Source organism: Onychostoma macrolepis, chromosome 22 (genome assembly GCF_012432095.1).
Source record: "Onychostoma macrolepis isolate SWU-2019 chromosome 22, ASM1243209v1, whole genome shotgun sequence".
Lineage (NCBI taxonomy): Eukaryota > Metazoa > Chordata > Actinopteri > Cypriniformes > Cyprinidae > Onychostoma > Onychostoma macrolepis.
This window is the reverse complement of record NC_081176.1, coordinates 34286629-34312391: the sequence shown is the minus strand read 5'-3', so window position 1 is coordinate 34312391 and position 25763 is coordinate 34286629. Positions and strand designations below refer to the sequence as shown.

General features: G+C 37.2%; 1 protein-coding gene and 1 long non-coding RNA gene across 3 annotated transcripts; one reads left to right on the top strand and one right to left on the bottom strand.

The window, feature by feature from the left end:
• Window positions 1–285: 285 nt before the first annotated feature.
• LOC131530796 (CD48 antigen-like) lies at window positions 286–11310 on the top strand. 2 transcript variants are annotated; one of them, XR_009268483.1, is made up of 7 exons: window positions 286–453; window positions 722–1042; window positions 1497–1784; window positions 1851–1973; window positions 4435–4499; window positions 4611–6197; window positions 10266–11310. XR_009268483.1 is itself a non-coding variant. In XM_058761263.1 (6 exons), exons 1-6 carry the CDS (start codon window positions 408–410, stop codon window positions 4662–4664), a joined length of 897 nt encoding a protein of 298 aa, XP_058617246.1. In that variant the 5' UTR covers window positions 286–407; the 3' UTR covers window positions 4665–6361. The 2 variants fall into 2 exon arrangements, 1 of the variants encoding a protein (XP_058617246.1); XM_058761263.1 differs by lacking the exon at window positions 10266–11310 and having other exon boundaries at window positions 4611–6361.
• LOC131530806 (uncharacterized) lies at window positions 1570–8341 on the bottom strand. Its single transcript, XR_009268494.1, has 6 exons — window positions 8019–8341; window positions 7860–7918; window positions 7494–7578; window positions 7178–7244; window positions 1830–1950; window positions 1570–1710 (listed from the first exon to the last, which is right to left on the bottom strand). It is a non-coding gene; the product is annotated as an uncharacterized LOC131530806 (long non-coding RNA).
• Window positions 11311–25763: the final 14453 nt, after the last annotated feature.

The window sequence follows — 25763 nt, the reverse complement described above, 5'->3', positions numbered from 1 at the left end:
AGTGTTTAATCTTATCATTATACATTACTGACACTCTATCCTCCAATTTGATACTGTTAAGTGCTTTGACACAATCTGTATTGTTAAAAGTGCTATATAAATAAAGGTGACTTGACTTGACTTGACTTGACTGGTAGTGAGCGTTCCCACTACTGGTTGTATAGAAGCGGTTGTGAATCACACGTAGTTACTAACAAAAAATATACTCCATTTGAAAACCATCCGTGAAAAGTCATAACACAGACTTACATACAAGTGAGGAGCCCTCTAGAGAAGTGTCAGAGTTTCACTTCGCTTCACAGACCAGCAGACCTCTTTGCTGTCGCTTTCAGTGTTTATTATAACATTTCTGCTGTTTTCTTTTCCAAAATTATATAAACTGCTTTAATTTGAAACCGTTAAGTGAAATGGCAAAGATTATTTTCTTCTTTTTGAGCTCATGGAGTGTGAGTGGTAAGTGTTTTTATGGCTTTGTTTCTGTTATCATTTGTCCACATGTTTCTGTTATTTCCATCATTTATTTTCATCTTTTATCAGACTAATATACTCAGATATCCTGTTCATGATGTTATTTGATCATTTTCTCTTCCATTGACATGAAATGGTTTCCACATTTATTACTTCTTTTGCAATGGCAACTTTTTAAATACTTTCGAAATGACAAACCCTCTAAATGTTGTAGATGTTGATATTCTGAGTAAATGTTGTGTTTGTTGATCAGGTGTGTTTGGTGGTGATGCAGTGAAGTCAGAGTCAGTGACGGAGGGAGAGTCGGTTACTCTAGAAATTGATGATACTACAGATAATGAGACACGGTGGAGATTTGGACACAAGCACATTCTCATAGCTCTAATCAACAGAGAAAATGGAAAGAGAAACGTTCATGATGATGCTCTTGATGGGAGATTCAGAGGCAGACTGCAGCTGGATCAGACTGGATCTCTGACCATCACAGACACCAGAACCACAGACTCTGGACTTTATGCAGTAATCGGCAGCAGAACACGGACGCCACTCAACACATTCAATCTTACCGTCTATGGTGAGTAGAATACTGTTTTATAAGCTTACATATTTTTTAACTGTAATAAATGTTGAGAATATATAAAATGATAGAACTCTGTGGATTCATTTTTGCAACACATGCTCAACGCATTCATTTCTTAATTTCTATGGTATGTAGAATATTTACCCTGTTTGCTGCTAGGTGTTTCTTTAATGGTCAATTTTCAAATTTAATGGTCAATTCCTGCATATAACAGCTTGATTGGAAATCAAGCATAATAATAAAAAAAAATATTCCATGAGAGTAACCTTAAAATTTGCATGCTTTATTGTTTTACATCATGTCTCATAATTCATCTCAAGTTTTTCAGTGACAATGTTGTCTGCTTGCTAAACATTCTTTCTATATCAGATTGTTTTTAAATGCTCTACTTTTGATGAGTCTTTCTTTCTCATCTACTTCTGCATTTATCTTCTTTCATGTTTTCTAGCTCGTCTTTCTGTTCCTGTCATCAGCAGAAACGGTTCATCACCTTCATCCTCAGAGCAGAGTTGTTCATTGTTGTGTTCAGCTGTGAATGTGAGTCATGTGAGTGTCTCCTGGTTCAGAGGACACAGTTTATTGTCCAGCATCAGTGTGTCTGATCTCAGCATCAGTCTCTCTCTACCTCTGGATGTGGAATATCAGGATAACAACACCTACAGCTGTGTGATCAACAATCCCATCAGCAACCAGACCACACATCTGGACATCAGCACACTCTGTCAACCATGTGCAGGTATGTCTGTAATAATATTTAGTGTTTATGTGCACATTCACTCACACTAATGACTGTCTCCTTTAGATTCTCCAGTATCTGAATCACTGATTGTACCGGTATCTGCTGCTGCTGCTGCTGCTGCTGGATCTCTGTTGATTGTAGCTGCAGTCAGGATCTTCTGCATCTGCAGGAAAAGAGACCAAGCAGGCAAGTATTACCTGCTGCTGAGACATCTGTAAAATCACATGTTTGTTAAAGTGCCCACTATCCTTTTTTTTTTTTTTTTAATAGAACCTTTCATGTTGTGTGTAATATAGCTGTTTGTACATGTAGAAGGCCTGCTAGTTTCAAAATTCAAAGTGCACAACAAATAAAGTTACTGTCTCCTAAAAGAAAGAATTGATTCCGCATTGTGGTTCTCTCATGATTCAGAAGAAAAAAACATTAGACAACTAAAAATCACATGCAATTTATGAATGAATGACTCAATGACTCACTCAAGATGTACTTGTTTCATTACAGGATGAATCAGCATTCTTGAACGAATCTCTGACAAATGATTCAAAGACAAATACATTTTAACAGCCCCTTTCACCACCTACTGGCGTAACAATGTGATCGATAAATCTTCATTTGAAGTGTCTAATTACTTGGTAAAAGATGATTTACTCTATTCTGATCGCTACCGTACACATCAGTATAAACTATAAACTTTTATCCCAGTACTTCTGTGATTTGAATGTTTGTAACACAGAAATAATGATACTGTGTGGTTGAAGAGACTGTGAAGCTGTTTCATTCATGACGGATGACAGCTGCTCTCTTCAGGTCCGCGTGAACGCAGATTTAAATGCTTAAATCACACTGATGTGATCGTACGCTGCACAGGCGAACCAAGTGATCACAACATTGATCGCACACGTCAAAGGTTGAGGAATGAAACGAATCATTGTAATTTAGGGATAGAATCATGTTGGTGTTTGAATCGTGTTCTCAATCTTTAACGATATTAAATTAAAGTGTTTTGTCATGTTGGTGGTGACACCTCTCTTGCAACATAGCTATCACAGATATTATACTTAGCTTTTTTGGCTTCTGATTGCAAATGTAGCCAAACCAAAGCCACTAGAAGGCAAGCCTGCAACCATTAGCCGAAAAAGTGTAACAGCTAAAGCTAACGCTTCCGGTCTGGCAGTACGTGGGAACAGTGTTGCCAGATCGGGTTGAACGATTTCCAGCCCAAAAGCTCAACAAAAAGCAGAATTTTATTGCCATGTCAATCAAAGTTGATAAGGACCATTTTTATCTCCTTAAAATAAAATAATGTTGACAAAATAAAATAAAGATCAATCAATTTCACAGGAATTGGGCAAATGCGTTAAAGGGAGACAGAAAACATGCTTAAAATGTCCAGAAATCTTTTCAAAGTGGCAATCAAGAAATTAATCGATGACTTTAACCCTTGGAAAAACACATACATCATTTTCAATGTCCACAGTAAGAATAAGCTAATTGTTGTGCAAAAAGTGCACAATAAAGTGATCAGAAAGCAAATTAGCTGGCATTTACTCTCGTTCATGCACACACATGCGACAGAGGCGACAGAATTTTTTTTAATGGATGTCAATGGAGGAGAGGCTTCGCTACGCTGAATAAACAGCTTTTTAGAGGAAACAGCTCATAATTTAATGAATCGACAGCCTATCAGTTTACACCGAAAAAAATGCCGTTTTATAAGAGAAGTCACAGACTTTTTGCGACAGGTGGGATTCAGTTTACGGCACTCATTCATTCCTATGGGATCTGTAAACAGCGATTGAGTGTAGCACTACTCTCTGACTGAAATTCAATGACGTCAAGGCTGTAATGTGATTGGTTATCAAGGCACACGTGATCCAAGTTGACCGTTACACTTTCTCCAATAGTAAGTGATACAGGCCCTCTCATCTCCCTATAGTAAGATAATGGAGCGCTTAGATTAGCGAGCAAGGTCCTGGCAGATCACTAGTTCGGGTTTTCACAGATGAAGAAGAAAAAAAAAAGTGCACAGCAATTGATAGGCGGAATCGAAATTTTAATTTGACATCAAGTATCCGATTCCTGACCTTAAGTATCCGATTCTGGAATCGGAATCGATTTTCGATTCCCAACCCTAGTTGCATATCTGCTTAACAATGTAACACATTTGCATAATGCCAGCCTATGGTCTTCATTTGCCCATGAACAACATCTACTTTGAGCCCTGGAAGAGTTTGACCTTGTGTTGTCAACATGTTGAGAAGATGCTGTTTTCAGCTTGAATCCATGAATCAGTGTCTATATGTTTTTTTTTTCTTTTCTATAAATATGTAGAAATGTTTAAAGACACATTTCTATAAAAAAAGATATGTTAACAAGTAATTTTTCACTAGGTTATTATTTTATTGCAGTATGTTATCAACCAACTTTGCATGTGTGCATGATACCAAAAAAGAAAAAAGAAAGAAAAATTGCAAAAACAAACAAATAAATAAACCTCACAAGGGAGCATGCCCTGGGTCTCCGCTGAAACAGTTCACACTAATAATATAATAATATAATATTAAAATAAGAAAACAGAGTTGCAGAGAAAACTCTCAAGTATCTATCTATTTATGAGTATTTATGTTTTTACACATCTGTCACACAGTTGAGAGTGGTGAAGAAATCACATACGCTGATCCGACATTCTACAAAAGAAAAGCACAGAAGTCGGTGAGAAATTTCATTTCTGTGTACATGTGTATTATGAGTTCTAATAAATGGTCAGTTATGTTCTTGATAACGACATGTATTATGTAAATGTATGTTTGTGTTTTCTTTTAGAGTGTTCAAGCGCAGGAAGATGTGGTGTATGCAGGAGTTGCCATTAGACACTGATAAAAATGTGATTCTGTTTAAGAGCTGCCAACTTTCTAGAACCCACAGATCCAAAAATGGGAGAGAGGGATTACTGCATTAGTGCAGATATTTTGTGAGTAATGATAGATATTTTATGTCACAGGAGACACACACAGACCTTTGAATATTGAGAATATTATGCTAAAGGTGTTTTTACATGAGACAATGATATTTATTGAACCTAACCCTCACACAATCCTGTTGACATGATTAAAAAAAGTGAGTTCATCAATGTTAATGTGGTATTAACTGAAAATTATTGTATTTTATCCCAGGGCTTTTGAGCAGGGTTTTTGTTTTGTGTATGTTTGTATTGTTTTCAGATGTTACTGTAGTAATGGTGTACAGACAGTCCTGTGTGTCATATTTTAAAATCCAGATATGCAAGATATATCTTTCAAATTCTTCAAACCATATTGCTTGAACTGTGTGCCTCCTTTTCTAGTACATTTTGTAGTAAATACAAAAGAAATAAATAAAAATATATAATTTCAAGAATAATCATTTGTACTAACATCCTCTATTTATTTATTTATTTTTGTTCATTTTGTTCACAATAACATATTTTTTCTAGGCACATTTACTGTACTGTAAACTACAAACACTGTAAGTTTAATCACAGTAACTATTAAATGCTGTATTTTTCTATTACAGTAAAAATCACAGTACAGTCATTCTTGAGAAATGGGACAAAACAGGGTGCAAAATTGAAAAAATAAAACCTTGTACAAATTAAACTACATTTATGTATCTTGAACTCATGAAATCACTTATTAAGCACAGAAAGAATTGATGATGAGTGTCTGTTGGTACTTCTGCTTCTGCTTCTTCTGTTTTATTTTTTAATAATGAAATGCCTTTAACTGAAAATTGAGTGTTTAATCTTGTCATTTTACATTATTGACACTATTTTCCTATTTTCCTATTGTAAAGTAGCTTTGACAAAATCTGTATTGTTAAAAGCGCTATATAATTAAAGGTGACTTGACTTGACTTTTTTATTTTTTAAAACAAAGATCCAGTTTTGATCTGCAAACATGCACATCTCTTATAATAAGACCTCATTTCAATGCATTTATTTATTTGTGTGTGTGTGTAATAAAGATTTAAATTTTAATAAAATTGGTTCAGTCATCCTTAAGAACCATTCTAAACTTTTCTGAGAAATTCCTGTTCTTGATTGTTCTCTAGACGGGACAGATGCAGTGTCGTCAGTGTCAGTGATGGAGGGAGATTCTGTCGCTCTAAACACTGGTGTTACTGAAGTACAGAACTATTATCTGATTCACTGGGTGTTTAGAGAAACTCGAATAGCTGAAATCAGCAGGTTTTCTCAAAGCAGCTCCATATATGACACTGATGATGATAAAACACTCAGAGACAGACTGCAGCTGGACCCTCAGACTGGATCTCTGACCATCACAAACACCAGAACCACAGACTCTGGACTCTATCAACTAATACTCACCAGTGAAGAGACCAGATCCCAGAGTTTCAGTGTCACAGTCTCTGGTGAGTAATTACTGTCAATCTCCTTCACTATTGTTTGAAATATAAGTATATAAGTCACTGACATTTATTCTTTTATAACTGACACTGATTTTGACACTCATTCACTCATTGACAATCATTTACTGTGGTGTCCGTTGTGTAAATAACAATGGTTAGAGATAAATATGGTGAAACTAGCTAATTTTTCATTTTTTTTCCCCTTCTTATTCACACACCTCAAACTCCCCACTTCTCTTTCTTGACATGTTTCTATTATTGGTACAATTCAACACTGCATATAAAATAACTAACAATATTCTCAACAAAACACCATACGTTTTATAAACAGCTTTTAATTATGAAGATTAGTAAAGATTTAAAGTAACATAGTAAAATAGTGAAATATTGGCACAATGTTCCTTTTATATCAGTCGGTGTGTGTTTGACTGTAAAGTTCATGTCTTAATCCCAGCTCAAGTGTCAAAAAGCTTTTTTACTATGTTGATCTGAGTTTATGCCCTAATTCCCACATAGCAATTTTTCTCTGGCCCACACAATCAGCTATTGCTTGGCCCACATACCGCAATGACTTACGGTCCTAGTGTGGACCAGGTCTGGATTCCAGACAAGGGCCACACATGGGCCATAACTGGCCCAATTCAGGGCCAGTTATGGGTAATTAGCTTGGCTGAGACTTGGGCCAGGTATGGCCCATGTGTGGCCCTTGTCTGGAATCCAGACCTGGTCCACACTAGGACCGTAAGTCATTGCGGTATGTGGGCCAAGCAATAGCTGATTGTGTGGGCCAGAGTTGGGCCAGAGAAAAATTGCTATGTGGGACCATACCTGTATGACCATAGCTGGCCCTATTCTGGCCCAGACAGCAACATAGTGTTGGCCCAGATCTGGGCCGACCCTGCTTGCTGTCTGGGAAATATTTGATATTTATTTGATATATTTTTTTGAATATTTGATAAACTTTTGAATGTTTGAGGTTTTACTTCCTAGTCAGACAGTTCATGGCGCTTTGGAGATGTTCTTCGACAGGAGATCCGCTCCGCTCCAGCTCTGCAGCACAACCATCAGCATGGAAGAATAGGAACAATATGTCACATAGCCAACAAAATGTAGTATACAATGTCAGGATTATTAGAAATAAACTACAGCAGAGGTGAAATGCAATAATAATAATAATATACAAAAAATCTTAAAGATACCAGAATTCATATTTTTAGGTTTTACAGATGCATGATGATATAGTTGAAATATACTGTGAAAAATTCATATAAAGTTATTTAATAAGACTTCTCAGATCACCTGTGTTTCCTGCATCTCTGTCAGCAGCTCCCATTACAAATTGTTTTGTAACTTCCCCTGTTTTAGGTATTTTATTCTGACACTCCTGAAATCATAGTACAATTGATCAATATTTGTTTGCAATGATAGTTCAAAACGTGTTTGAAATAGTTTCAGCCCATTAGTTCATATAAGTGACGTCACTGATTGACCCCACAGTGCAGACTTTTAGGTTAAATTAATTAACTTATAGTGACTTCCATTTATCTATTGACAAAGTATCAGCAAAACATTTACAAAACTATCACAGCCGCTCATCTACACATAAAAGGTGCTTAAAAGCTCAAACGTTCATTAATAAGAGCTTAAATCTATAAGTTAGCTTACCTCTAATTGTTAGCCTCTGATGCTAACGGTCTTTTTGAAGACACTAAGTTATACCACTCCTGTAAAGTAAAGATTCAACAGAAACGTGTCAATTACATGTAAGAAAGTGTCAGGAACGGTTGTGTGTATTATTTGTGTAACTTTAGGGACTAAACCTACGTGAAGACAGCAGAGAGACAGCCTCTTGCTACTTGTCAGCTGAGTGAGTTGACGCCCTGTTACCATGGTAACCTCCTCAGCTTCAGTTTAAATGCGATTTGAATGCTCAACGCGCGCGCTCATTGGCCGTCCACACGAACGCGGTTATTTTCAAAACAGCAGCTTTTTCTATGCGGTTTGGCCGTTCGTCCTCACGCAAGCGCTGCAGCAGGTCACTGAAACCGAACATTTTCAAAACTCCGGTTGCAGTGTTATCGTGTAGACAGCAAAACCGGAGTTTTTGGCTTGTGACGTCGGAGCCTGCGCTGTTATCTCCGCCTACTGGAAACTTTGTCAGGCTTCTGATTGGCCAGCATGGCCTAAACACATCAAAGCATTTACATAAATAGTACATAAAAGTCAAATAAAATGTCCTGAAATTTCATCATGTATTGTTTAGTAGGCCTACATCAAACTGTAAATTGAATGAGAATATGAAAGCAGTGAATGCAAAACATTGTTTGAAGTCAGTTGTATATAAATAAAACAACAGGATATACTATTCTATAATATAACATATAATATAATATCATATGAGGCATGAATATAATTTCACATGTAAACACAATTAAACACAATATGAGCTTTATGTTATGCATTTTAAAAATATATTTTCAAAATGTATTTCAATATATTTAACAGTGTTTCACATATATGTGAATATATTAGCTTTCTGTATGGGACAACATTGGGATTTTAGTCAAAAATATTTGAAATGGATTTTAAATGTGGGTCAAGATCGGCAATGCTTATGTGGCCCACATATCTACATTTGACATCTGGCCCATGTCTTGTGTGCCGTCTTAAACCCGGTACCACCTCTGCCAAACTCGGGCCATGTTTGGCCCACATGCTGTATGCCAGTGCCGGATGAATGGCAGATGAATATATATATATATATATATATATATATAACAACAGATATACTAATTCTATAATATACTATATAATATCATATATTATATAATATCATATGAGACATGAATATAATTTCGCATACAAGTAAACACATAACAACACACAACATGAGCTTTATGTTGTGCATTTTCAAAATATATTTTCAAAATATATTTAACAATGTGAATATATTACATTTCTGTATGGGAAAACATTGGCATTTTACTCAAAAATATTTGAAATGGATTTTAAATGTGGGTCAAGATCGGCAATACTTATGTGGCCCACATATCTATATTTGACATCTGGCCCATGTCTTGTGTGCCGTCTTAAACCCGGTACCATCTCTGCCAAACCGGGCCATGTTTGGCCCACATGCTGTATGCCAGTGCCGGATGAATGCCAGCTGTGCCAGATGCATGCCAAGTCTGGGCCAAATTTGTTTGCTGACTGGGTTGTATTTATTTTTTCCAACTAATCTATCACATCAACAGTAATATTTAGACGAGCACAACTGACAAATAACATGTCAGTGAACTTTTAGGTTAAAAAGTATTTTTATCCACCTTTTTCTTCAACGCGGAAGTAAGCCTATGGGTGAGACTTCCGGTTCATTACCTAGTTATAGGTAAATAACAAGGAGAATAACATCGTGCAGTAAACGGTAAAACTGTTTGCGCTACAAACCAGTGTGATCATAATTAAGATAATACATTAAAATGATATTGTAAGACACACCAGTTTTCAGTATCAAGCAGCAAAACAAACTGTTTTGTACAGCTAAAAATAGCTGGATACGGATGAGACCGGAATCGACCCATAGAATTTACAAATGGCCCATTATTACGGCAAGAAAAAGGTGGATAGGAAAGTGTAGATATTTTAGGTCCTGTAACTGGTCATCATTTAAGTTTTTCTTTATAATCACCCTTAATTTGTTTATAGTTCACTGTAATAGTCACTGACAAATTAACTTTTATATCAGTTGGTTAACATATAGCCTAAATATATATATATATATATTTATATATTAGTTCTATTTTAAAACATAGAGTTGATCTGTGCTGCTGCTGCTGGATCGTAAGATCATTTATGACTGTATATTGTGTGTCTCTGTTATTTCAGCACTGAGTCAGATTTAGGTGTGTGTATGAGTGCAGACGTGTGTGTTTGTGTTTCTGTGTAATGGACGATCACGCACACAACAGCACAAGATCAGAAACATCAGATGTGTTTTTAGTCTTTTTAATAAATGATGATTAATACCTTGATAAGCACATCTATGACGTGAACATGTTTGTTTTATTACAGAAAGCTCAAGTGGAGGAGGATGTGGTGTATGCTGGAGTCGCTGTGAGACGCTGATCAAACTCAGTCTGTTTAAGGGTTACCATTTGTCTGGAACCCAAATACACTTAGATGTTTTTAAGATTATCTTAAGAAGTAATAAAGAACAATTTTTAGTATATTAAGTACAAAATTACTGCATGAAAATAGAGCACTTTAAGCACATAATGTAAGTGTTTTTTTGTTTTTTGTTTTTCTCCTGGGAACTCACACACAGACCTTTGAATATTGAGGATCTCATGGTCTCCATGCTAAGATAATCCCCCGGTTTCACAGACAAGGCTTAAACCTAGTCCTAGACTAAAATGTAAATCTGATCTGTTTCAACTGAAAGAAACTTGCAATGACTGATCTTAAAATATATCAGTGCCTTTGTTTTATCTCAGGATATGCACCAGTAATGTTTTTTTCCTAAGCACGTTTATAAAAAAAAAAACTTAAATGTCCTAATTGAACTATGGCCTAATCCTGGTTTAGTCTAAGCCCACTCTGTGAAACCGGGCCAATGCTATTTAGTAGTCACTTGACATCATTCAAAAAAGCATTTTTTAAAGTGTGGTATTTGATTATAATGTGTCATGAATGGATTTTATCTCAGGGCTTTTGAGCAGTGCTGTTGTTTTGTGCACATTTGTATTGTTTTCAGATGTTACTGTAGACACTACAGTTCAGTGTTATGTTCTTTAATAACAGCTTTCTCTGTCTGTAACATATTTTACAGCATTGTTTCTCAACTCTGGCCCTCAAGGTCCACTTTCCTGCAGAGTTTAGCTCCAGCCCTGATTAAATTCACCTGCCTGAAACTTTTTCAGTATTCCTGAAGAGCTTGCTGAGCTTGCTCAGGTGTGTTTGATTAGTGTTGGAGCTAAACTCCAACATAAACTATAGACACGTATATTCTTCTGCTTCATTATTGTGATCTGGGACAAACACCAACCCAACACGTGACTTTTTAATATTCCTCAGTTATAAGTCTCTTTGGATAAAAGCTTCAGCTAAATGAATAAATGTAAACGTAATTCACTTGTTCAGCTCTAGCCTCGTTTTACTCCTTGATTTAATTGTTTTTACATCTTTAGTCTTGAAATTATTCTTCCCAGTGACATCCTCTCCGTTTCATTCTATAGTACAAAATATCATCATCTTTCTTCTAGTTACACTTAATCTTTAATTTCTGCTTTATGTGCACTTGTTCATTAAGCAGACACAATTTACAGAAAATAACAGACACGACTAGGCCATTTACTGCAATAAAATATATAAAAACAATTATAATGTAAATAAATAAATAATACAAACAACAAAAATTTTATAAAATGACATGACTTGGATACAACTATTACATTGAAAAAAAAATATCTGCAGAGAGATACACTTAAAATAGTAATACATATTCAAACCTTAAAAATGTATTTTAAAAGGTGACAAACATTAACCTCGTGCAGTTGTTAAACAGTTCTAGAAAGATGTTGACCACCGGAGGTGGAAAAAAAAACCTGTTGAGCGTGAAATGAGAAACAGAGAGGGAAAAAAGCTGACCACAGTCACACGGTCACAGAAATAAATGCGTCAGCTTCTATTCCTCCCTTCTCTCTGTCTTATATTTATCTCTCATCACGTCTATTTTAGCATGTTTCTGCAGGCTTGACTGTTGAACCACATGAGTTTTCTGACATGTATTGATCGACAGATGTTTGGCCTGATCGAGTATCTCCATTGTGTTCAGCTGTTAAATCAGATTCAGGAGTGTCGTTTGGTTCCTTCCAGGGGGTTTCACCTTAGTTGAAATTGCACTCTGGGGGGCAGGGGTTTCTAAATGTAATTGCTGATTGGTAAAGTCACTGCAGCTGCTGTTATAGAAACTGTTAGTATTCAGAGATGTGCACTCAGGACTTCACATTGGCTTGTCTAGCCTGATACATACTCTATTTTAACACTATTTGAGTGTAAGAAACATTTTGTTGAGACAGCTGTTGTCAGAATGTTGTCTGAATGCTTTTTCTGAGGATTTCAGTTTTTATATGAACAAAATATATATTTTTGTGCAAACATAGAAGCAAGCGATCAATTGATAGCAGAAGACAAAGTGGAAAAACACTTTGGAAACTGTAGAGACACTTTTACTGAAAATATGCTGCGGTTTTAATGCACTTCTGCTAAATAAATGCTGATAAGCAATCCTTCACAAAACTGATGCGCTCAGGAGTCCAAAGTGTTAAAAAAGCTGCGGTTACTTCTGCTTTTTTGCATTCAAACAGCTGTGTGAGATATAAGAGTGAAAATCAGACGAGAAACTGACCAGTGCATCAGAAAGTTTGCTTTTAATACTGAACAATGATATTCATATATGGAGATCAGTGGCATGCGGTGGTGTTTTAAAATCAGGAGGCAGTTTTATATATGTATATATATATATATATATATATATATAAAATTCATGTCCCTGTTACACTTAATGTTTACAAGTGCAAATAGCTATATATTCTATTTACACCTAGCAGGATTTTCTGCTATTTATACTACTTATTACAAATAGTGGCAAATTATCTGCACCTCTGTGTTGTAGTACATTATAAAACAGTATGCAATAATAACATATTGAGTGTAAATTATCATTTTAATTAAAATTATTAAATGGATGTCACCTTATTGAGGCAATAATTTCCTCCCTACACCTACCTTAACCCAATCCGATACTTCAAGTTCAACTTTTAAATTATTTCCTTCATCATTACTGAAAATATATGCCTTTCCTACGTGATATCTGATCTGAAAAGGTAGGAAAAAAGTTTAGCAAAACGCGGATTCGAACCCCAGTCAAAAACAACTTCAACTCGTACTTCACCATCTGCACCACTGGACCTGTTATTGAAAGATAGTCTTCTGTAATGCTTTGTAATCACACTTTGGTGGGCGGAGTTAGTGTGAATAACCTCTGCCAACAAGGTGGCCTATTTGCACTTGTAAATCACTCCATTTTTTATTTGTGAACTGATGTTCAGCTGTTCTTTTTAAATCAACTTATTATCGGGTCGTCGTCATAAAGCCACTAAAAACTGACAGTCATCACGTTTTCAAGACATTTCATGTTTCATTTTGACGTGATACAAAGCAGTGATATCTAAGCAGGACAGTTGCTTACATTATAATTAGTCAATAACGCCATTCATCTCAATGAGCCTCCAGAAAAGTCACAGCACTCTAAGGGGTCTCTGTAGAAAGTCTATGGACCGAAGGGAGGCAAGCCTCAGCTGTAACTTTACCTACGTGTGTCGCTGTTGGACAGTGTTACTTTATAAAAATGAGTGACTTTTATACTTTTAATATCATATATAGTCATATTTGTGCGGTTTTATTTTTGTAATATCGATTATTTTCTCATCTAATTTTGAGGAGAGGAGACACCAGCTAGAAATGTTTCATGTTCTGGGAATGTTTTCAGTGGTAAGTTGTATTTTAGTTCCCAGAATGTTCCGCTAAGAGGAGGGATAACATTCTCTAAAAACATTCTATAAATGTTCATTGATAACATTGTTAGAACATTATCCTCTAACAGTCTAATAAAGCTTCCCATTACACTAGATGTGGACTTACATTGCTCAGATGTCAAATTTTGGTTGAAAGTGAAAACCCAACCTTTGTTTGATATCAAGTTCGAGCATCATTAAATAACTCCAAAAACAGCATTACCAGCTTCACTTATAAACCAGATTGACTATTTCTGTCATACATTTACACAAGTTTTTATTGAGACTAACAGAGATTTAGATGTTGATTGAAAGTAACAGTTTGGTCACCATTATGGTGACAAGTGTTTGCTTTAGTTGGACAATTTGACTTTTTGATGTTTTTCTTTAGCTGCTGTAGTTTTGTTTGTTATGACAAAAACAGCAAGAACAACTATGATCTGACAATGTTGGCTACTTGCAGATAATACAGATATTATGATCATGCAGTGATCTGGTTACTGATTTCATCTAGAGTCTAATCTATGCGATTAAATTCATATTAGTGATTGTACAGGGCCATCCCAAGCATGGGGTGGGGCTCAGTGCGAGTTAGAAGATGCGGGGCCCACCTAATAGATTATTCTGTCATATCAAATCGTGTACGTGTTACTACAATGAATCGTTAATCAAATACACACACAGAATTTATGCGCAAAATCAATTTTACTCAATTCGGGTTTTGCGATCTAGTCGCCTGGCTACTTTTCATCCAGGAAAACCACTTTCATCACGAACGCACAAGCAGTTGTCGTGGTAACGAACAGCAGTGTTTGTGACGGCAAGTAAAACATAATGCAATCAATTCTGAGAACAAAATGAGGAATAATCAACAATTGCACTTTTTTTTTTTTCATGTCTGAGCACATATATTCACACTTGTATTCGTGAAGAACAAGAAAAATAAGCAGCTCCCCAGTCTTTCCATGCAGACAAACAGTGCTAACCATACCAATGAAAAAAAAAATATATATATATCACAGCAAAAGTAGTCTAACCCAAAGTGCACACACACAAAAACACAATTCACTGCAGATCTGATTAATAACAGTCATTTGATCTCAATCGCCTTACCACTACTAGCACGCACAAATCAGGCAACCAACTTGATTTAATTTACACACGCAATTGTACTGCAGATAACATTCTGGTACAACCGCTACATATCTCGGACCATTTCTTCATTACATTTACACTACATTTTGCTACCCGTGTGCCACCAACCCCCCTACCGGTTACTTTTAGACGAAACCTGCGCTCCCTTTCTCCTTCCCATCTTTCCTCTGTAGTATCCTCCTCTCTTCCCTCACCTACCCATTTCTCATCTCTGGATGTAAACGCAGCTACTGAAACTTTATGCTCTACCTTAACTTCTTGTCTAGACGACATTTGTCCTCTCTCCTCTAGGTCAGCACGGACTGCCCCTTCTAACCCCTGGTTATCTGATGTTCTTCGTGAACATCGGACTAAACTCAGAGCGGCAGAGAGAAAATGGCACAAATCAAACAACCCGTCGGATCTGAGTAGGTATCAGTCTCTGCTCTCATCTTTCTCTGCTGATGTCCACACTGCCAAATCCTCACATTTCCACTACAAGATCAACAGCGCTCCAGACATGCGTAATCTCTTCAGAACATTTAATTCTCTCCTCTGTCCCCCTCCACCACCTCCCACCACTTCTATTACAGCTGATGACTTTGCTACTTTTTTTACAGACAAAACTAGATCGATCAGTGATCAGTTCTCACCTCCACGCACACAGGACCCCCAACCAACCACTTCCACTGCTAAACCTCCCATTTTCTCCTTCTGTCCCCTGACGGAGGCTGAAGTATCCAAACTTCTTCTCTCCAATCTCTCCCACGCTCTTACCGACACTCACACACATCATCAACACATCCCTCCTCACAGGCATCTTCCCCACTGCGTTCAAGCAGGCTCGGGTAACCCCACTGCTCAAAAAACCTACATTAAACACTTCTCTTATAGAAAACTATAGACCTGTCTCTCTCCTTCCATTCATAGCGAAAACACTTGAACGTGTTGTCTTCAACCAGGTCTCATTGTTTCTTTCACAGAACAACAAACTGGACGCTAAACAGTCAGGTTTCAGGAGTGGCCATTCAACTGAGACTGCACTTCTCTCGGTCACTGAAGCCCTGCAGTGCAAAAGCCCTTTCCAAATCATCAGTCCTCATTCTGCTGGATCTATCTGCCGCGTTTGACACTGCCAATCATCAGATACTCCTGTCCACCCTCTCATCACTGGGCATCGCTGGAATTCCACTTCGCTGGTTTGAATCCTATCTCACTGCACTCAAAAAAATGATTCGGTCTAAATTGACATTTTATGTAATTCAATTACATAACAATTTTCCATCCATTTAGATTACATAGTTTTAACATAAACAAATCAATAAACTTAATGTGATTCATATCCATCAGTCATACGTGAATGAAACAGGTAAGATTTATGTAATAATTCACAGCAAAGTCCCCACACTGCTCAGTGTTCATGTGTTTCCACACTACAGAGTGTTAAAGTAGCATTGACGCAGTGTTGAGTTAAGAAGATAATTATGTAATGATTGATCATTAATGATGAACAGCTGCTGTTATTAAGCAGAATCACCGAAGGAAAGAGAAACACAAGAACTACAACTGACTTCAGCTACAGCCGAAGATGAAATCAACTGAAATAAAAGAAGACATTAAATCTCTCAAGATCTGATTAAACAACTCCACAAACAGCATCAGGTTGACTTTATTTCTGTCAGACTTTTAGAGAAGCTCTTACTGAGAATTAACAGAGGTTTAGATGCTTTATTGTTTTGTTTGAAATCACCATCAAAGAGACCAGTGTTTCCTTTTATTGGACTCTGGGCTCTTGACCCCTTGGTGTTAATATTACGCTGGTTGCTTTAATTGTGTGTTTATATAACACGCACTTAGCTTAGCCAGTAAAGCCAAAAAAAATAATAATAATAATAATTGTGGGCAGATGATCCATTGACCTAATTTCAAGTCCAATATCTGATTATGTGGATGTTGTATCGCTTTAGATTTTTTTTTTTTTTTTAGTATCTTCAGGTCTAGTAGTATTGTAAAATTAGAATAATTTACAAATCACTTTGTGCACAAAAAGTTTTCGTCTGTACCAATTCAAAGACCACAGACATCAAGAATCAGCGTATGAATCTCAACAATGGTGACAGTCAACAAAATGCTTCATGTTGCAATGCATGCTGGGTACCGGCATAGTACAAGACTCTCCCATGTATCCCAGCATGCATCGCAGCATGAATAAACAATGCTGCTGAATTGTCTGATTATTTTCTTTTATTCTTACTATTTTATTTTACGTTTGCTGTTTTAGTTGTGATTTTTAAGTAGCTTATGTTGTGATGTTCAGAGTTTTATCTGAATATTTTCTTGACTGTCACCATTGTTGAGATTCATACACTGATTCTTGATGTCTGTGGTCTTTGTATTGCTACAGATGAAAACTTTATGTGCACAAAGTGATTTGAAAATTATTCAAATCACCTGATATTTACAATACTGCAAGATATGAAGCTATGAAAAAACTTAAAGCGGCATTACAGCTATATGATCAGTAATTGGGCTTAAAATGATGTCGGTGGATCATTTGTCCACAACTTTTTTTCACTTGGCTTTGCTGGTTAAGCTAAGTGTGTTTTAAATGATCACACAATTAAGGCAACCAGCACAATATTAACACCAAAATGTCAAGGGTCAAGAGCCCAATAAAAGGAAACACTGGTCTCTTTGATGGTGATTTCAAACAAAACAATAAAGCATCTAAACCTCTGTTAATTCTCAATAAGAGCTTCTCTAGAAGTCTGACAGAAATAAAGTCAATCTGATGCTGTTTGTGAAGCTGTTTAATCAGATCTTGACAGATTTAATGTCTTCTTTTATTTCAGTTGATTTCATCTTCGGCTGTGGCTGAAGTCAGTTGTAGTTCTTGTGTTTGTCTTTCCTTCGGTGATTCTTCTTGATAACAGCAGCTGTTCATCATTAATGATCAATTATCACATAATTATCTTCTTAACTCAACACTGCTTCAATGCTACTTGAACACTCTGTAGTGTGGAAACACATGAACACTGAGCAGTGTGGGGACTTTGCTGTGAATTATTACGTAAATCTTACCTGTTTCATTCACGTATGATTGATGCATATGAATCACATTAAGTTTATTGATTTGTTTATGTTAAAACTATGTAATCTAAATGGATGGAAAATTGTTATGTAATTGAATTACATAAAATGTCAATTTAGACCGAATAATTTTTTTGAGTGTGGTAGGTCTTTCAGGGTGGCCTGGGGAGGGGAGGTATCCAAAGCACATACACTGGTCACTGGGGTTCCTCAGGGATCGGTTCTTGGACCCCTCCTCTTCTCCACATACACTACATCACTGGGTCCCATCATACAGGCACATGGATTCTCCTACCACTGCTATGCTGATGACACACAGCTCTATCTCTTTTCAACCAGATGATCCAACGGTAGCTGCAAGGATCTCAGGTTGCCTGTCAGACATCTCGGCATGGATGAAAGAACATCACCTCCAGCTCAACCTGGCAAAGACTGAGCTTCTTGTCTTTCCTGCCGCTCCAACTCTACAGCATGACATCACGATCCAGTTAGGTTCATCAACAATTACCCCATCAACTTCGGTCAGAAATCTTGGTGTAATCTTTGATGACCAGCTGACCTTCAAAGACCACATTGCAAAGACTGCTCGATCTTGCAGGTTTGCACTACACAACATCAGAAAGATCAGGCCCTTTCTGACGGAGCATGCTGCACAACTTCTTGTCCAGGCCCTTGTCATTTCTAGGCTGGACTACTGCAATGCTCTTCTGGCTGGACTTCCATCAAACACAGTCAAACCTCTACAAATGATTCAGAATGCGGCGGCACGACTGGTCTTCAAGGAACCCAAAAGAGCCCATGTTACACCTCTCTTTATCTCATTGCATTGGCTACCAATCGCAGCTCGCATCAAGTTCAAGACACTGATGCTTGCTCATAGAACAACCACAGGCTCAGCACCCGCCTACATGCACTCACTATTAATAATCTACATCCTCCAGAAGTCTGAGATCTGCTAGTGAGCGACGCCTCGTGGTACCATCACAAAGAGGCTCAAAATCACTCTCCAGAACATTCTCGTTCACCATTCCTGGCTGGTGGAATGATCTTCCCACCCATATTCGGAGTACTGGATCCCTGTCAATCTTCAAGCAACAGCTGAAAACTCATCTCTTCGACACTACTTGACTTCAACCTACACATAAAAAAAAAAAAAATTAAAAAAAATCTTTCTCCTTACTTATTCCTTCCCTTGCTAGCTTGTACTTATTTAAACAATGCCTGAGACTTGGTGTTACAAGCACTTCCTTTGTCGAATTGCCTCTTCAAGATGAATCGCTTCATGTGTTCCCCAAATTGTAAGTCGCTTTGGATAAAAGCGTCTGCAAAATGACTAAATGTAAATGTAAATGTAAAAATAACAATAACAACAGAGAACACCAATAATTACAGAATTACAAATCTCTTCACGGAATGTTAGAATTCGGTTTATCATAGGCTTTTAAAGAAAACGTATCGATCACGCTAAAGTGGAATCTTTCTGGCCTTCCTTGCAGCAAACTCCGTTATCAAATTTCCATAGTCCAGGTCAGAAGCAACGTCTCTTTTAATTGATAACATTGCCAGTCCACATAATCCCTCCTGTAACATAGTTGTCCATAGATAGTTCTTAATTAATTTAAGTTTTGAAAAGCTTCGTTCTCTTGAAGCTACTGTCACTGGGATGGTCAATAAAATTCGATATGCAACTTCGGCATTAGGGAACGTGCCTTCAACAGACTTTAGAAATTGAAGGGCCTCAAGTGCTGTGCTGGTTCCCTGTGGGATCTCTCTCATCACTTTCAGTTTGGAAAAGAGATCACAGCCATCAATGTCGTGTTCGTCTCCATCAGACAAAGCAAGGCTGAGTTTCATGCAGTGATCTTTCATTTCTTCATCCGTCATTACAACCAATTTGGCCACATTAAATAAAAAACCAAACTTATCTTGGAAATCCTACTTTTGTTGAAATCGTGAATTTAAAGACACCAGGGCTTTGTCGATGATTACTAAAAAGTTATCTGTTTCAAACTTGTTCTCTGGCGAAATATCAGTGTCCTTTGCCTTTCGTTTGTCGCGCTTAATTCTGAATTTCGGCTCAACCTCTAATTCCAAAGCAATCTCGGTCTCTGTTACTTTTGCAGACGTAAATCCCGTTGCTCTGAATTTTTGAAGGAAATCAGTTAATCCCTTAAGAAGTGTGAGGGCTACTTCCAGTTGCATATCTTTCGATTGCAGATGTTTTCTCACTGAGTTTACAGTGAACAGTATGTCATACCAACTGACCATTGCAAAAATGAATTCAAATTTTTGTAACTCATAATTTACAAGAGACTCAGCTTCGCTTTTAACTTTTGGATCATCGCCGGTATCAGCTCCTGTAAAGCATCCCTGATTTGACTAGTCTGGTAGCGAATTGCTTTAACACTCTCTGTCCGACATTCCCACCGTGTGTTGGATAAATGTTTAGGAGTGATGGATGAATGCATCTTTAGTATCTGCCATCATTTTGTCGAAGATGCGAAGATTGTGTAAATTCGTTGTACCACTCCGAAAAATGGCATTGCTTTAGGACAAGACCTTGCCATGTCACCCAAAACTAAATTTAGGCTGTGACAACCACAGGGGGTGAAAAACACACAGGGATTGAGATGAAGGATACGTGCTTGAACGCCTTTACTCTGTCCTTTCATATTAGCCCCGTTGTCATATCCTTGCCCACGACAGTCGCTGATAAGGAGGCCCATTTTATTGATGGATGCCAGGAGAGAGTCTCATAGTCCTTGTCCTGTCTGATCTGTAGTCTGACTGAAGTCAAGAAAATGTTCCCTGATGCTTACTTCCTGCGAAGTCATATTTACAAATCAAAGTACAAGGGACATTTGTTCTTGATGACTCATGTTTGGCGTGCACTCTAGAATTACAGCAAACTATTTAGAGGTCTTGACATCATGGATAATTGCGTTTTTTACATTATTTGCCATCATCAAAATTATTTCATTCTGGATAGAAGGCCCAACATAGTGGTCATGGATTTCATTATTTTTAACGCGTCGGATATGCTCTTGTATTGTAGGGTCAAATTTCGCAATCATTTCAATTAAACCCAAAAAGTTCCCATTATTTGGCTCATACAGTTTTGCATTTGTACCACGAAATGCTAAATTGTTCTGTGATAAGTACTGCACAGAAGCTAGAATACGAGTCAGCACAGCCTGCCAGTGTGCTCTCTCTCGATTAATGTCACGTTGAGCCAGATCGTCAATAGTCTTACTTCCCTGTAAACATCGGCGCATTTCAAGCCATTTCGTTACATGTGATCATTGGATGATTCATGCACTTTTAATTTTACAGCTAAGTGCCTCCAGTTATTAATGCCATTTTTTGCCAGTTTGGTTGTGGTTTTTGAACCGAACAATTTGCAGCAAAAGCAAAAAGCAGCATCTGCCAATTTCTTTCTAAGCTTTCTCCGTTTGGCAGTTTTCTGCAAAAGAACTGCTCTGAAAAATGTCGGTTTCCGTTATTTTTAGGAAAGATGTGCGCTTCGCTAGAGATTTTCAAAGGCCCTCTTTCCACTAGCATGTCTATCATCTTGCTGGTAAGATTTTTTTTTAATTTTTGTTTTTTTCTTATGCCCCAGACATGTACTTTCAAAACTTATCTCGTTCTTGGCTTGTCGCCGTGTTTAAGCAATTAGGTAGGTGACTGATAAGGTGCAAAAGCTGCCAAGCTGCCAAGCAGTGTCAGCGTCACAAACAAATAATAGTATGCCTTAAGGCTCAGATAATTATTTTGAATGAACTCTTACCTAATAAAATCAACTGAAACGCTGAAATAAATCATGGTGCTTCATTTTTTCAAAATTATTAATATATTTAATATTTTAAATATTTTCCCATGAATGCCGCAGGGCCCCACAGAGGGTGGGGCCTGGTGCGGTCGCACCAGTTGCACCACCCAAAGGACGGCCCTGTGACTGTAATAATGTTTCAACAGCGTAAGGTCCAGCAATGTTTTCATCAGATAATCTGTATTTATAGCTTTTACTTTTAAAACACATTGTTCACGAATCATCTTGAACTACTGAATGCGAGTCAAAAAGTCAAAGAATTCAAGAGTCAAATTGCCCAACTAAAGCAAACCCTTCTCACAATAAAACCAAACTATTACTTTCAAACAGATATCAACATCTAAATTTAGACTGTACTTCTAATTAAAAACTGATCACAAATATCGATTAAATATTAATTTAGATATTTGATTGTTCTAGACATCCCATATTTTCAATTATCCGTTCACTGGGGACCTAATGTCTCTTTTGAGCCTAGCGACGGCCGAAGGTCTCACGATCATAAATTCGCTAGTCTGATGCTAGTCAAAGGGTGTAGGTAGACTAATACCTAATTTTCTGCCGCCAACTGCTTGCTTATGACAAAAAGTGTAGTTTACTTAGTCGTTTCCCGAACAACTTGCTAGCACCAGTGATAGACAGAAATCTGAGATCTCCGATGACGATGACGTGCCTACTGCTCCGTTCATTCATGAGCCTTCAGTCTGACCTATCCTGGCCCTAGATTTACGGTAACAAAAGCCTCCTCACAGTCTAATAGTCATAATGATTTCAGGACAGTTCAGAATAAATCAAATATAACAATTTATTATTAGTCAGTTTATTAGTTTATTATTAGTAAACGTGTCGTGCCAATTACATAATAAAACAATAAGAAGCCAATTTAAAAATAAGAAAATACATAACATCAGTTGTTCAAAGATGAACCTAAGAATAAAATGTTTACCTGAATTCAAGAAGAAAATACATAGTATGGAACATATTAAATACCCTCCACACTACGGGCTGATCTGACTACAGAATCGCGCTGACTGATTTGCAACTTACCCTTAAATACTACCAGAACAAAAGGCCCATAAACATTTATTCTCTGCCCCAAAACAGATTAGATCTGTGTATGGGGGATGAGAAACCTCTCTAGGAGCTGTTCTCGTGCCCCAAATGGTCACACCTGTAGAGCAATGTTTATCAGGTTTTGAAAGGAGACCGCCCCCACAACAGAGGTACAGGATTCACTTAAGTTTCCAATATTTCTCATAATATAAGTGACTGCTGTGAAACTGAGACTAGTTTACCCATCGAGACCTTTAAAATGATACCAAACATGAAAGGGAAAAAACAACAGGTTCACAAGATACATGATATGTGGTATTTGCATATTCTTAATGAACTTTGAGTGAACCCTTTTGGGAGAAAGAGGAGATGCAGAGATGGCAGGGTGAGGAAGGGGGTCATAAATGATCAAAGTAGATAAGTTTGGTTAGGGTGGTGTTGTCTGTTCTCTTTGGAGATCTCTTCTCCAGGTTAGTTTCATGGGTTTATTGCATGGCATCTATGAGTTCCTGAGTTAATTTCATAAAGGAAATAATTTCCTCCCTACACTGTTCTATTAATCTTATCAATAAACATTTGTAGAATGTTTTAGAGAATGTTATCATAGCTTTTAGGAGAACATTCTGGGAATGAAAATAAAACCTTTGCATCACTGAAATAAATTATATTAAAAAAAAAATAAAAATAAAAAAACATTACAAGTATTTTGAACAGCAGTGTGTGTGTGTGTGTGTGTGTGTATACATACTGTATATATATATATATATATATACACACACACACACACATATATATACTGTATATACAGGTGCATCTCAATAAATTAGAATGTCATGGAAAAGTTCATTTATTTCAGGTGTATTAAATAAATTCAATGCACACAGACTGAAGTAGTTTAAGTCTTTGGTTCTTTTAATTGTGATGATTTTGGCTCACATTTAACAAAAACCCACCAATTCATTATCTCAACAAATTAGAATACTTCATAAGACCAATAAAAAAAACATTTTTAGTGAATTGTTGGCCTTCTGGAAAGTATGTTCATTTACTGTATATGTACTCAATACTTGGTAGGGGCTCCTTTTGCTTTAATTACTGCCTCAATTCGGCGTGGCATGGAGGTGATCAGTTTGTGGCACTGCTGAGGTGGTATGGAAGCCCAGGTTTCTTTGACAGTGGCCTTCAGCTCATCTGCATTTTTTGGTCTCTTGTTTCTCATTTTCCTCTTGACAATACTCCATAGATTCTCTCTGGGGTTCAGGTCTGGTGAGTTTGCTGGCCAGTCAAGCACACCAACACCATGGTCATTTAACCAACTTTTGGTGCTTTTGGCAGTGTGGGCAGGTGCCAAATCCTGCTGGAAAATGAAATCAGCATCTTTAAAAAGCTGGTCAGCAGAAGGAAGCATGAAGTGCTCCAAAATTTCTTGGTAAACGGGTGCAGTGACTTTGGTTTCCAAAAAACACAATGGACCAACACCAGCAGATGACATTGCACCCCAAATCATCACAGACTGTGGAAACTTAACACTGGACTTCAAGCAACTTGGGCTATGAGCTTCTCCACCCTTCCTCCAGACTCTAGGACCTTGGTTTCCAAATGAAATACAAAACTTGCTCTCATCTGAAAAGAGGACTTTGGACCACTGGGCAACAGTCCAGTTCTTCTTCTCCTTAGCCCAGGTAAGGCGCCTCTGGCGTTGTCTGTGGTTCAGGAGTGGCTTAACAAGAGGAATACAACAACTGTAGCCAAATTCCTCGACACGTCTGTGTGTGGTGGCTCTTGATGCCTTGACCCCAGCCTCAGTCCATTCCTTGTGAAGTTCACCCAAATTCTTGAATCGATTTTGCTTGACAATCCTCATAAGGCTGCGGTTCTCTCGGTTGGTTGTGCATCTTTTTCTTCCACACTTTTTCCTTCCACTCAACTTTCTGTTAACATGCTTGGATACAGCACTCTGTGAACAGCCAGCTTCTTTGGCAATGAATGTTTGTGGCTTACCCTCCTTGTGAAGGGTGTCAATGATTGTCTTCTGGACAACTGTCAGATCAGCAGTCTTCCCCATGATTGTGTAGCCTAATGAACCAAACTGAGGGACCGTTTTGAAGACTCAGGAAATCTTTGCAGGTGTTTTGAGTTGATTAGCTGATCGGCATGTCACCATATTCTAATTTGTTGAGATAGTGAATTGGTGGGTTTGTGTTAAATGTGAGCCAAAATCATCACAATTAAAAGAACCAAAGACTTAAACTACTTCAGACTGTGTGCACTGAATTTATTTAATAGACGAGTTTCACAATTTGAGTTGAATTACTGAAATAAATGAACTTTTCAAGGACATTCTAATTAATTGAGATGCACCTCTGTATATACAGTATATATGTATTTAATGTGATGCTTGCTTTTATTCATTATTTTACTCATTTATTCATGTTTCTTATTGTTGTCATTAAATAAAATATATTTTATTATTTCATGTATTAATTGCTTGACTGAAAATTTATGTATTCACATCGACTGCATTTGTTCAACTAGTTCAACGACAAAAATTACATTTTGCTTGTTTTTACTTAAAATGACATTTTAGTAAAAAAAAGAAAAGAAAGAAAGTTATATAATTATTGGTTAGCACTTATTATTATTGCGTGTAAGTGTTGGGGTGGGCAAACGATACAATTCATTCTGGGGTAATCTTAATTTTTAAGTTGAAATACTTACATTTTTAGAGTATAAAATCAAAAGTCTTCTCCAAAGGCGAGATCTTCGAGCAGCTGCCCGACATATCCTTTGTGCTGACATTTCAAACGCTGAGGAAAACCGTACTAGATCATCGAGTTAGTGATGCTATGAGGTGTTAGTGCACCTGTCCCTCTCTTTATTATTATTATT

Bases quoted from the DNA above. Each gene is read 5' to 3' on its own strand.
- LOC131530796 (XM_058761263.1), top strand. From the start codon at position 408: ATGGCAAAGATTATTTTCTTCTTTTTGAGCTCATGGAGTGTGAGTG. The intron at 454-721 runs GTAAGTGTTTTT...TTTGTTGATCAG, and splicing joins GAGCTCATGGAGTGTGAGTG to GTGTGTTTGGTGGTGATGCA. The intron at 1,974-4,434 runs GCAAGTATTACC...TCTGTCACACAG, and splicing joins CAGGAAAAGAGACCAAGCAG to TTGAGAGTGGTGAAGAAATC.